Source organism: Vanessa cardui, chromosome 13 (genome assembly GCF_905220365.1).
Source record: "Vanessa cardui chromosome 13, ilVanCard2.1, whole genome shotgun sequence".
In the NCBI taxonomy this organism is placed as follows: Eukaryota; Metazoa; Arthropoda; class Insecta; order Lepidoptera; family Nymphalidae; genus Vanessa; species Vanessa cardui.
In genome coordinates this window covers 5,254,979-5,269,743 of record NC_061135.1, presented here as the reverse complement: position 1 = coordinate 5,269,743, position 14,765 = coordinate 5,254,979, and the positions used below count along the sequence as shown (strand labels likewise).

General features: G+C 32.0%; 2 protein-coding genes across 5 annotated transcripts in view; both read left to right on the top strand.

The window, feature by feature from the left end:
• LOC124534603 (protein unc-13 homolog A) overlaps positions 1 to 3,318 on the top strand; it is a 62,890-nt gene extending 59,572 nt beyond the window's left edge. For all 4 annotated transcript variants that reach the window (XM_047110537.1, XM_047110536.1, XM_047110535.1 and 1 more), the window contains 3 exons: positions 121 to 283; positions 417 to 543; positions 698 to 3,318. In XM_047110537.1, the coding sequence (XP_046966493.1) occupies positions 121 to 283; positions 417 to 543; positions 698 to 871 (464 nt within the window). In that variant the 3' untranslated portion in view covers positions 872 to 3,318. The remainder of the gene's footprint in view (positions 1 to 120; positions 284 to 416; positions 544 to 697) is intronic.
• A 1,042-nt stretch (positions 3,319 to 4,360) lies between these two features.
• LOC124534790 (actin-binding Rho-activating protein-like) overlaps positions 4,361 to 14,765 on the top strand; it is a 40,499-nt gene continuing 30,094 nt past the window's right edge. The window contains exon 1 of the mRNA XM_047110797.1: positions 4,361 to 4,526. Coding sequence (XP_046966753.1) covers positions 4,470 to 4,526 — 57 coding nt within the window. The 5' untranslated portion in view covers positions 4,361 to 4,469. The remainder of the gene's footprint in view (positions 4,527 to 14,765) is intronic.

The following is a 14,765-nucleotide window of genomic DNA, read 5'->3' as shown; positions in this document are numbered from 1 at the left end:
TTTGAGATTGAAGGAAAGGAAATTATATTCGTAAGTAATGCTAAGTGTACTAAGTAAGGTCATTGTTACAAAAAAATATTTCAATACTGTATTCTAACACGTTGCATATATAATTTACAGTGGTCGCTGCAAATGATCTGAAGTGGGTAATCGCTAGTGGAATGTTCCGTGCATTCATTGAAGTAAATCTAATTGGACCACACCTGGCTGATAAGAAGAGAAAGTTCGCCACCAAGTCGAAGAGTAATAACTGGAGTCCTAAATTCAATGAGACTTTCCACTTGTGAGTTTAATCAACCTTTTTGTTGAACACTTACTATAAATTAAAAAAAAGTATATTAAGAATACGCTATTTAGTTCCTCGGATTAAATTAATTAAATGTGTATTTATTTAATTTAAATACATACAATTTCAGCATGGTGAGTGCAACAGAACAGTTGGAACTGTTTGAACTGCACGTTTGTGTTCGAGACTACTGCTTCGCGAGAGAAGACAGGCTCGTTGGCGTCGCAGTCATGCGTCTCGCTGATATTGCAGAACAGGTAATGCGAATAAACTAAAACTTTTCTCAATAAACAAAAAACACACACATTTACTACCATACAGGGTTTAGACAGAATTCTTGAATTTGTATTCTTTTATTGCATATACTTTTTATACTAATATTAAGCTTTTAAAGCATATGTTGTTTTATAGGGAGCATGTGCGTGCTGGCTTCCACTCGGCACTCGCGTGAAGATGGATGAGACCGGCTGGACAATACTTAGAATCCTCTCTCAGAGGCATAGCGATGAAGTAGCGAGAGAGTTCGTCAAACTGAAATCTGAAATGAGAGCAGAAGCACCTGCCGGTAGCCAAGGACCTTCGTGAAGACCGTAAGGAATCACCGCGTGACACATTTCAGCAAGCCATTCCATTTGGATCTTCCATACCTAGGATTACGACTGGAAAAAAAACCGGTTGTGATATGTTAAATCATAGTGCTAATGGAGCAACCTCAGCGTTTTGTCCACGTCGGACAAACCGAAGATTAGAAGACGAAGTCCAAAGCTATTTCACTATCAAGAGACAAACTCAAGATCGAAATGTTAATAACAATTCGGCGCTCCGGCGGTTACCGGTCAGTGCTCGTACGTTTCGTTTATATTCTCGACGTCGAGAGAAATCGTTTTGTAAATAAATTTACGATGTTAAGTTACGCGAATAGTAGAATATTTTGCACAAATTCGAATCATTAGCCAAAAAGACTGACCGTAGGCGGCCGGGCGCTGCTACGTCCGCCGATGTTAGGCATACAGCAAAATGAAGATTGTTCAAACACATCACCATTGGATTGCGGAAAAACGTATCCGTTTGCGTTATATCCATGAAACTATTGAAATCGAGCACAAAATTAATCTATAAACACGGACGTATTTTATTTATTCCATTACGTATTATCAAAATATGTATATATTGCAATCGTTGATGCATTGAAGCTTGAAGCGTTATCTTTCGGACTCTAAGTTTCATGGATGTTAACATTGCGTAATTTTGCTGCATACCTAAAGTTGTGTGTGGACATTTCGACACACACGATTAATGTATTAAATATACTACTTGTATGGACCAAACCGTCGTTAATACGGACGCATTACCTATTTCCTTAACCCCTAATATTAAATCAACATTATTTATCTACTTAATCATCTTATCGTTATACGTGTACAGTAAATAATATATGGCCTTATGTAAATTATTTCCTTCGTTTGTTGGTATACATAATATGCTTCTGTCGAGGGACATGTAAAAGTATTAACGTAATATTGAGTGTTCGGATGCGATGCGAATTATACGTTTTCCGTTAACGCGTGGTGTTTGTCATGCTCGAGTTAATGCACGTTTAGGAGATGAGTGTTCTAAAATTGGATTAATATAAGTAGTATGATTTATCGTAAAATGTACGGTCTTGTCATCTTTTATAAAAAAACTCCTTTATGTCCCGTTTTAAGTGATCCGCATTGTACTATGTGATCTTAAATTGTATATAATAACAAAAAAAAATGTTAAAGAATACGTATATCACCTCTTTGCTCTTACTTTTTACGCTTGACCTGTTTAAACATGTTATTCTAAATCTCCTGTCTTTTGTATATTATTGAAAATTGTGATATTGTTATAAAATGAGAAACAGTTAACGTAACTGTGGATATTTATATGGACCTGCTTTATAAGAGTTCATATTGTGTGTTTATTGTTAAAATTGGCTTCTCATTTGTTTGTTGTTCCGAACGGAAACCTCGTCTCGGAAACATCTATATCCGTTTTATTCAATTTCTATATAATTCTAAATATTGTTCGTAAAATCCTTAAATATTATATCCTAATGTTAGATATTCAGTGCTCAAATAATTTTTGTTTATACGTTAGAATCGTTACTGTAATGTATTCATTTGCGATGGCAAAATAATGTTTAAAAATTTACCCACTCCAAGCCAAACCGTTAGCGAATTACACGGAGTTCGATAAATTCACATATAAAACCGTTGTGTTTTCAATGCTACGTTTCACATCTCACTCGCAAACCATAAATAAAATAAAAATCTGTTTTTCTGAAATATTTTCTCTGAGCTGTTTGACCTTCACGAGTGTCGACTCACCAGAAAATATACAAAGCTTATCATGCCGGTAATTGAAATATTACATATAAATAATAAGCACACGTTTTAAAAAGAATCGCTTCTTTCATACGAAAACGTATTAAATCGAAGTGTAGCGTTGAAAACACAAAACAGCACATCACTTAACAAACACGGGAGGTAGATTTTCTATATATTAGTATTTATCATGGATTACATATCTGTAGAATGTGGTTTGTCTAGTCCAAATCTCAATAATATATTTAAAGATATATTTACTCGTCTTATTAAATAAATTAAATCATTTCTTGAGTGATTTTAGTGTTTTCGGACTGAATATGTTCGTAGTTTCATTATCGTTTAATACTTTTTATTTGAAAGCACACAAACACAATATGTAAAATGTTATATAAAATGTAATTATCGTTTCACAGATAATAAATAAAATATATCTCGTGTGCTATTATTAGGAGTTGTTTAGAAGAATTGTTTTAGAAAAATGTACCTTATGAATGGATAGAATTGATGTCAGATAAACTATTATGTATTCAATGTTTATCCTCTCAAAGTAATTAATCGATATTTGGTTATAAATTCATTTCAATAAATGGCGACTATCACAAGGTCGAATAGAAAACTTTTTAAAGTCAGATTTCTCACTTTAATTAGATCCGATACGGAATAATAGATTTCCTTACAGAAAAAAAAAAACGTTATGCATTGACGATAAATCACAAGTGAATGATTTTGTATATAATTGCAAATGTACAACCAACGCATTGATTGTAAACAGCGGTCACACTATCTACATAAACATTAAATTTCATTATAAGTTTTGTTTTTAAGATATTTTATATTTTACAGTTCTTTATTTGAATTAAATCGGTTTATGAAGATACTGCGATCGAGCCAGCAATAAAGAAAAGCGCACAGCCTTCATTCATTAATATTTTATTCCATATATCATTGACACATTAAAAAAAAACCTTTGCCATTTGACAATACTTGGTAAATATTATTTTTAAGTGTAAAATGTGATGATCACGTCATCATAATCATTATAAGACGTTTACGCTCCAATTCTAGTATTAAATCACTAACATTGCATGTATCTTTGTATAAATGCATATATGTAAATGTTACATGTTTAAACACATTATTGAATTTAGAATTTTTATGAAAAAAAATAAATAAATATCCGTATTTCAAATATAGCTTTGTGTTTTCTTTTATTAAACATATTTTACGTGTAAACAATAAAGTCTGGTATCAACTGCATTAATATACGTTTTAAATAACAGCCGCTGTTTTTTAATAATAATTTACTGTGTGAAACATTTTTAGTAGTTTTGTATATGTTTAGAAATATAAGATTATATCATACATGATTATTGTTCCACTTTTAATTTTACATTGATTTTATTACATGCATTACATATGCATTCATTAGATATTAATTTTAAGTTTACCCTTTGTTTTTTTAATTTAGAACGACCTTCAAAATTGAACAATTTTTAACAATTCATTATTCTACTATTATCACTTACACACACAATTACCTCTGAGACGTTTTTTATAATAATTTATCAAAGATTTCGTTTTATCGCGAGACAATGAAACTTTCTCGGAAACCACGACCGATACGAGGGTTATTTGGGTAGCATAATGGAACGTAGACACTCCCACACGCGCGTCCGGCCAGTGACGTCACGGAGAAGTGGACCAAAGTCGCCTATTTAAAAACGTCACTCATTCATAAAGCGAGCACATCACTGCGGTCTTGACCATCGCGAGATACACACGGCTTGCGTTATTTTTATCTAATAGTATTACCGTTTGTGTTGTGTACAATGAGTGGAAACTTTCTTACTATTCCCGGCGACAGCCCGATGCAAAGACGATCACGGGTAAGGCTTCGCTTTATGTAATTGAATGTAAACATTGTTGTTTATTATTTTAGACACGTAATGTAATAAAGATTTGCTACTTAGTAGTCAAGAAATAGATGTTTTTGTTGTTATAATTAAGTTTGTACGATATGCATATTCATATCAAAAATTTTGAATGAAAATATTTTACTTTTTTTTACATATTCAATTAGACTATGAATAAAATAATTTAAATTTGTTTGAATATTCATAAGGTAAACACGCTCTGTTCTGTATCCAATATATTTACAATGTTGTTTTAACCAGACGTGACGGTTACACAAACGAACACTTATTACTTATATTGAATGTAATTCTTGCAATTGTCTGCTTTCTGCAAGTATTTTCAACAGACTGTTTTCTTTATAATTTCTAATTTATATGCGTCTGAGGATTTCAGGATTACCTCCTCAGAATAACTTAATTTGATAGGAAACGAAACATCAGTCGGATCTGTTAACTTTTATCTCAAATCACACAAAATTCAATTTTGTGTAAATAAATAATTATTATGCACTAGCTACGATTTTAAATATTATGTAGGAGCCACACTACTTGTATTATAATAACTTATACAATATTTTTGTTCCTTTGTCCTTCTTAGTTTTAGGAATATTTTTTTTTAATAAGTTAATTAGTGGCCGAGACTTTATACTGTAATATGTATTAATGTTTAAATATTTTAAATAAGAGCTTGACAATAATACAAATCACCGTTATTTTATCTATACCACGATGATAAATAATATTTTCAATTCATAAGTAACTCTGTTATCACGACGAAACCATTTAACGGAAAGTGTTGGAAGTTGAGGTAGTCCAAGTCTTTCAGCTTTAGAAAATAGTTCATTAGTTATGGTATTTACCGAAAACAAAATACGATCTGGTCGGAATCATACAGTAACAAGGTTTTATAAATTGAAAGTTTAGAATAATTTGCAGAATTTCTAAAATTGAAACAAAGGCCGTTATAGCTCGCCGCCTCCTATTGTGGTCAACGTGATGAGTTTTTAACTAATAGTGTCATCTCAGATTGTTTCATTCGATCACATTTCTATTTCAATCAAACAAAAAACTTAATTAAGAATTCATTGTTCAGCATTGTTTCTATTTATATTACATTCCAGTGATAGAATTCAGAGGATAAATAGAAAATTATTCAAGTCCAAGTTTATTAAAGTGACACTGCGCCTTTAATTATTTTTCAAACTGTGGTACTATTATGATTAATAGGAATTTGTGTAGTCTTGCTTGGTTTTGTATTGATGTTCTGTGTGAAGGATAAGAGAACCAATGTAACTTAAAGTACATAGGACATGACTTCTTAGAAAACGCGGTAGAAGCCAGTATTGATTTATGTTTCTGGTAGTGCCAGTTAATGGGTGTTTTAAAATTACTTACCGACAACAGGCCGCTTGTTTTCTTTCCTAAAAATTTAAAAGGAAGTGAATAAATTATAATCATGATTTTCCTATGATTGTCAAGTTATAATGTTTTATAATTAGTTGTATGTTTTACATAATATGACAATGGCATAATTTGTGAAATAGATTTTTTCAACAAATAACTTTTTAATTCATTTACCAGTGATCTATTCCGGTTTGGAAATGAAATACGTGGCAAAGTTATCTTACTCCTTGTTTGTATTTTGACGGTTAATTCAATAAAGAAAGTTCAGGCGGAATTATGCCGGTTATTGTCTATTTGACGAATCTTAGGGTGAGAGTCGAGATGACCCAGATCACAACACGTGTGAATCTAAAACAAAGATCAAATTTTCAAAGTAATCTTAAATACATGTGTATTTATAATTTATCTCCGGCTCTGTAGTGAAGAAAATCATCGTGAGAAAACCTGCATTTGTCAGATCCAATTATGATAATATATGCACGAGTATGCTGAGTACATAGTCAGCATTGAAACATTGTGAGAAAGAGCTCATTTTTTGAACAAGAGGCCTAAGCCTATGACTGTTTTTTTTTTTTTTAAACACAAAATCCCTGTTATGTTTTAAATGTGGAAGTGGAATTTGAATTGACTGTTTGTCTGACCTGCTTTCACGACTCATATCTTAAACCGATCATTGTGAAATTTAGCACAAGGATAGATTGAAAGATGCGCCGAGATGGATATACATTTTTATTCAGGTTTTTTTTTTTGCTCGAAATATAAAATATATTACCAGCCTTATTATTAGCATTTCGATATTTAAAAAAATGCCATTCATTTCTGATCAATGAAATGATGATATTTATGTTTAACTAAAACCGTAAGAAACTGTGTTGTATGGAATTTTCCGTTACGATTGCGAACTACTAATACGACAAATATAATAATAATTTGCAATACTCGGAAAAAGAGTCCAATTCATTGATTCATATTCGTATTATGTGACTAATTTCAAGAGTATATGATAGTCGTACAGTTACTATAATTAAATATATAAAATAATATAATAAACTTGTAACCTTTTTAATTGCTACACATAATCACTGAATTCCTACAATGACACGACACTGAACTAGACAACTATTTGCTACAATGCCGCATAGCTATGGAACCCAGCCAACAAACGTGATGTGCGCCGTCGTTGATTGTCGCAAATAAAACGCAAAATCAAATACAAACTTTTTAATTACAAAATATATTCACGTATAAACTGTTGTTAATTCAATGTATTGAGTGATAACTTAACATATAAATGCAATTATAAACATCTCTTTGTAACATTGCACATTACATAATAAAACTAAATCTTTAAGGTTATTAATTCGTCTGATTATTTTAATCCGAAGATATATATAATCTATATTGTATATATTTAAAACAATCTGTCGATCGTCGTGCTGTTATAGATTTTTTTGTTAACACATAAGTTTACTATCTACAACTGTTCATGTAAAATAAGTTTAGTATTACATGTTATTTTCCATTAAAGCACCGTTGAATCTTCGCGTGCTATATTCATGGCTATAATTCATTTCGTCAGAGATGTTTTCCTTGATGAGATGAGAAAATATCGTCATCCGAAAATATGTGGAATATTCTACCATACGTAACTTATATTTAGAGCATGCAGTCCAGCAATGTGTTAAAAAATATATCGAGCTTTCTCAATAGAAAAGGGGGCATTGTGCTGAAGTCCAGTAGGTTATTTATGTGTACTGCAAAATAACAAATTCACATATATTATCATATAGTATATTATGTCAATAAACTTAAAGCTATTACTCATTATATAACAGTGTATTTCATAAATAATGAAAGCTGAGATGGCTCAGTGATTAGAACGCGTGCATCTTAATCGATGATTTCGAGTTCAAACCCAGGCAAGCACCACTAAATTCATGTGCTTAATTTGTGTTTATATACATCTCGTGCTCGGTGGCGAAGGAAAACATCGTGAGGAAACCTGCATGTGTCTAATTTCAAAGGAAATTCTGCCACATTTGTATTCCACCAACCCGCTTTAGAACGGCGTGGTGGAATATGATCCAAACCTTCTCCTCAAAGGGAAAGGAGGCCTTAGCCCAACAGTGGGAAATTGATAGGCTGTTGTTGTTGTTTCATAAATAATAAGAATCGATTTAGATAGGTACTGTGTCAAATTTTAATTATTCCATTTAACTCATCCATTGAAATAAGACAAAGTTACAAACGATTTACGATTTCCGAGTGAGTTAGTGGAACAAATTGCTTACAATTTTATGTTACACGGTTAACTATTAATTTCAATTCACTTGTTACAGAAAATTGGATCGAATCTCGATCGAATATTTTCTGGGTGTAGTAGAATGTTTCAAATTACGCCCATAAAATTTATCTACAGCTATGTTAATGGCGTGTTTTCGCTTAAAATTTATCATTTACTGTATTTGAAACTTGTTATTCATTGGAAAGTCAACGAATATATGTCAATGGGTTTTTAGTATACAGGAAGTCAACGAAAAATGTATCAATGTGTATTTATACACCAATAAGTTTTTTTTAAGTACCGCAACTGCATGCATGTTGACAACACAAATGTTACCAATTTTTTTTGTGGAAGAGGTTGGCGGACGACCATATGGGCCACCTGATGGTAAGTGGTCACCATCACTCACAGACAATGACGCTGTAAGAAACATTAACTATTCCTTACATCGTCAATGCGCCACCAACCTTGGGAACCAAGATGCTATATCCCTTGTGTCTGTAGTGGCTCACTGACCCTTCAAACCGGAACACAACAATACTGCGTAATTTTGTTTAGCGGTAGAATATCTGATGAGTGGGTGGCACCCACCCAGGCGGGCTTGCACAAAGCCCTACCACCAAGTAGACAGTAGTTGTCTTCTTTCCGACTTCTAGTAGAACTTTACTTTCTAAACCCTTAAGTACTCGTAATTAATATCATCATCACTGATATACAGAAATGGTTGTGTCGTGAACGAAATATCGAAATATCGAGCTCCGCCAACTAAAAATAAATAACATGGTAAATATCCCGTATTTAATAATTGAAATAATAAAAATTACCATGTTAATTTAAAATCTTATTTAGAAATATTCAATGCATAAAGTTTTAAAATATTTTCAAATTTCATTAATTATTTAATTCATTGGTACACATATCCTCAATCGCACTTAAACCTCTATATAATAAATAGATGTAACAAACAATCCGGGCAAATTCCATAATTTGCGCGAAATCTAAACAGAAAGCATTTACGTAACAAGGAACGTATTCAAACGCGTAAACATATTAGATGCCTAATTTTAACTTCTAAATACCAGAAACATTCCTGTTAACGCTCCAAGAGTCGGAAGTTTGAGTCATCTCTCGTCGAAGTGATCGCTCCGAATACAAGCCGTGCAAGGACGGACAATTATGAGTCATATTACCGTTCACCCGGGACCGCTTCGACAAAGAAGACGTCAAGTCGTTTTATTTCAGACTGTGATGTATTTATATGATCGATCGACAATTATAGAACGTTAATTTTTTTTTGTCACCACCGTAATTTTTTAATATCGATATATTTCGATATTCAAAAAAAAATCAATGACAGTTTGGCGGCCATGTTTGACGTTTACGGCTGATGATTTACAAACATCTATATGAAAATTAAATGATACACCGTATTTGTTTAGTTCTATTTATTTAACCGAATATATTGTACATGCATTTCATAGTACCAAGAAGTACTATTAAATTAATCAAAAACGAATATCCTACAAATGGATGAAATTAAATTCTGAATTTAAAAAAAAGAATTTGAAATTTAGTGTTCTGTTTTTCTTTTTTTTATATGGGGTAACAATTATTGTTTCAGTTTCATAATTATAATTACAGTTTTATATTGTTAAGAGTTAAATAAAAGACGAAAATATAGGTTTGCAATAAATATTACTGCATTTTATTTTTTATTTGTAAGTTTCCAACAAAAACTCGCTCTACATGTTTATATAAAACTATATATGGATTTGAAATCGTTACAATAAAAGAGCAACAGATTAAACAGAATCATACTGGAGCGCCCACGCGGTTATGTTTCAGGCTTACAGCAGTTTACGTATCACCATATTAATTTAGATCGTTTATATGAAATGGTTATTAACCTTCATATAAAAACGTTTACAGACTAAATATTTTATACGTCATTTAACATTGAATGTTTGAAAATTAAAGCTTACATACTATATTCATAATTTATATGCAATGTATGAAGAATGAATTTGAAGAAAACTGAATTTTCTTACCTTGTTTTTATTTTTAATTTAAATGGAACAGATTATAAATTATTTTGTTTAAAAAACAGTAGAAGAGAGTAGGTAGTGAGTTTATTACTGATTCTTCTCGGTATAGACGATTTTCTGAATCGGTAAGCTTATATGACGATTCAAAAGTGCTTTACGAACTGAGTTAAAAACAGTATAGTCTTGATTTTGACTTCATAATCTGTTGTCGTATAAATATAAAGATCTTAAAATAAAATAAATTCATCCGTTTTTTGTCAGATGTCGCTTACCCCTGTAATCTTATTCTATATTAGTATTATAAATGTTCAAATTTAAAGTAATTCTGAGTGTCTGTCGGTCGCTCTTTCACGACCAAACCGCTGAACCGAATTTTATGTTATGAAGCAAATTTGAACTCCAAGAAATGGCATACGCTACTTTTTTGCCTAGAACATAACAAACAACACACTAAAAAGCAAGCGAAGCCAAGGGCTACTACTAGTATAGAATTAATTTTTTTTTTCCAACATATATAGCTTGTAAAATGATAATAAATTGCCAAAGTGTATTTATATAATATATAAAGGCACAACAATATCGTAAGCCTTACTATTAATTAAATAAATACTATTTATATTGCTATAAGCTCACGGTTCTGACGTATCCCATATTTACGGAACGGCCTAGGGCGTAATACGGGCTCGAATAATCTTTTACGTCAACATTTCAAGTGCTCTTCATTTTAACATTTGAATAATATGAAACTTGTATTCAATTTCTAAAGTAGTGAAACACTAAATGAATCATGTCATGTCATTTTTTATTTTTGTCTTAGTTAAACACAATTTGGGAAACACGATTCATATATGTATTATTATATTTTGCTGTAAAATAATTGCTTCATTCGTGCTTCTTGTCCAGGGCGTATTTTCTAAGACCGACGTTTAGCGTAACGGTTGAAACTCGAACAGGCAATGTATTATAGTTTTCGAAGGTTCATAAAATATGTTAATAGGATTATTTTTTTTACTGGGAGTATATAAAGTTTTCTTATGATGGGTAACAAAAATTTTCGCATTTTTTAGTATTTTTGACTGTCAATCTGTTCGTCTGTTATCGATTATTTCAAAAACGGCTTACCTATTGTGATGTGGTTTTGACTAATATAGTGTAATGTAATGACTTTAGAATAACATACAGCGTTTGTTTTATTAAAGCGGGTTGTTATGGAACCAATGCTGATGAGGTTGGAACTCTTTTAAAGAGTTCCAGTGGGTTTACGTCATATTTGACAAAAAAAAAGAAAAACAATCATAAATCAGTTAAACCCATCCTAGTTTATATATAGTTGTATATAAATAATGAAAAATAATAGTAGCAGTGCCCTATGCCCAGGGAATTACTAATATTCTTATTTACCTCACAATGTAAGCCCAGAGTGTATAAAGATCGATTTTGCGACTTTTTACATCGCTAGGCTACCCTGAAATCATTATAATTTAATTCAATACTGTAACATCATGTAAAGTGCTTTTATGATTCAATTTGAATAAAGAATACTTTGTTTATAGCAAAAATTGCTCAATAAAATCTTGTTAAATCCAAAGTTATCCCAAGGAGTTTATATCCACTATAAAGCTTCCTGCAAAAAAAAGAAAGGTTTTTTATTGTGCCAGAGGAAGAAAGGGTATGGAGCATCATACGGTAGAAGTGAAATTTCTTAATATAACTTCTCTCTCTCGTGTAATTGGCTAAACGTGACGCGTCGAAGTTTACTATAAATTCTCCATTTGATTGTTGAATCGCTACCCGAGAATTTATATCCATCTATCTAAATAATAATACCGTATACATCATTATTATTATTACCTAGTATAAAAAATGTCATTTATCGCTGTCCGTCCTTATGTATACTTAGAACTTTAAAATTATACAGCGGATTTTAATGTGGTTTTTCAAATAGATAAATCAAAGCGATCTTCCTCTTAAACAGATTGATTTAAGAGGAAGATCGAAGATGGAAGGTTTATATGGATAATACATGTGCAATAGAGTAGAGAAATACAGATAATTTTAACGTCTAAAGTGATGTCGTAAAACGTAGCGGTTTTTATCGTTGAAAATCTGAGCTCGTTTAAAACATTCTGTAGTATATTTAGTATCAGCATAGCACCCATGCGAAGCCAGGGCGGGTTGCTTGTAGTATATAGATGACATTGATATGTATCATTCTCAGTAACTCAATAGGTTATGTTGTAAAGTGTATACGATACTATTGACAAATTGCAACTCCTGGCGTAACATTACGAAATATTAACTTGCTTAGAGTAAAAGTCAAGATGGCCCAGTGGTTAGAACGCGTACATCTTAACTGATGATTGCGGGTTCTAACCCAGGCAAGCACCGCTGATTCATGTGCTTAATTTGTCTTTATAATTCATCTCATGCTCAGCGGTGAAGGAAAACATCGTGAGGAAACCTGCATGTGACAAATTTCATAGACATTCTGCCTCATGTGTATTCCACCAACCCGCATTGGAACAGCGTGGTGGAATATGTTCCAAACCTTCTCCTCAAAGGGAGAGGAGGCCTTTAGCCCAGCAGTGGGAATTTACAGGCTGTTGTTGTTGTTGTTTGTTGTTGATTAGCAACCTCACAATAACGACCTCCGTGGACGAATATACAGTTTTCATGGGCACGCCTCTCCGGGTCCTTGGGTCTTGGCGTTACCGACGTTACTTGTGCTTTAGCTACTTACATACATTCTGATCGGAGTAATGTATGTGATATTGTTCAATATTTGTTTATTTATTAATTTGACCATCTGAAGTGTTACTCTTAAGCGTTGCCATCGAAAAGGTTGTCAGTAATGTTAACTTCCCTTAAATCGTAAATGCAGCACCAATATTATGAACTAAAATATTACTTCTATTGGTTATAGTTACACTGACTTACCATCTCAAAGCGGAACTCAGCAATGGATACTGAGCATTGTTTGACTGGAATATACATATATGAAGTGGGTGGTGTACCTGGAGGGTAAACATTAATCGCTTGGTCTTATATATATTGAAGTATTACCTACGAAGATACATTCCTTATACATCGTCAAACGTGGGATTTAAGATGTTTTTATGTCAAATAAATTTCTGTCAAATATTGCTATATGTCAAAAAAACATTGAATTTACTCTGTACAAAATTATATTAATATGAAAAGCATGGACTTAATATTAATTGATTACTAGGTTAAATAAATTAATAAAAATAACTACTGAATTTCTACTGAGGTTCTTCTCGGTAGAATATATTTTCCGAACTTTTGGTAGCTTTACACTGAGTCAGAAGTTTTTTTTATGAGCCCAATTGAATAAAGAACATTTTGATTTTCATTTTGAACGAGAAGTGTCCTCAAAACCAGAATGTAACAAGAGTAGTATGTAGTAGTATTCAACGTTATAATAAATGTAAAATTATATTACTTTATATTTATTTGATAAATGGTATCACATCATAGTCATGTGCTTAGAGTTAACTGTTGTGTAACTCGCTCGCGTTTCATTTCAACACGGAGATGAATTGCTCTCACGTCCAAACGGATCTACAATCCCACACGTATTCCTGAATATTATTAAACTCGTCACAAGACTACACTGTCATACTTGGCCAACACAATAAGTAATTCTATCTGTTCAGTTTTGAAAGGTTTGTTTGAAAGAACTTGTAGTTTATTTTATCGATTCGAATTTTATCAATTGATAGCTTTTGTGTTGACAATTTTATGTGTTAGTTCTTAATCCTGCATTGATTCTTAATTTAAATTTCTTCCAATTTGTAATTAATATGCGGATAAGTAACGTATAGTACGACACAACTTAGATGTAGCATCGGCGAAATTCGTAAAACCGATCACATCCGAATTGAGTACGCTATCCCAAATTATCAATATTTATTTTTCATGCGAATATGATCTTTGCGCAAACTTAATAACTTGTAATATCATATGACCCAATATATTCGTCAATTTGACACGTCGATTTACATGTACTTGCTTACTCTGTCGCGAGTATAGCGTCGAATGGCGCGATAGGGAGCTATTTCTAATGGTTGTGTAAATCGGCAGTAATCGGTTTTATTTTGCTGATGCTATATCTAATTTGTGTCGTACTATACTCGGTTGTACATGTTAAAGTATACTTATACTCTATTCCAAACGTTATAGAAATGAAAATCGAACAAACAACATTTGATAGAAAATTAACGCGATTTCATTGGCCGAGCTTGATTAATCTATGATATTCACTATGGATTTACGAAAAGAGGCGTTTTGAACGATGACGGAACTGTTATCGGAATTTTGGAAGTAAATTTAAAGTGGATGTAATCAGTTCAGTGTAATAGTGTTGTATTATAAAAAAATATATATTAATCATAACTCTTAATAGTGATTCTTTTTTAATTATCACGATCATTAGATCTTGGTGGTAGGGCTTTGTGC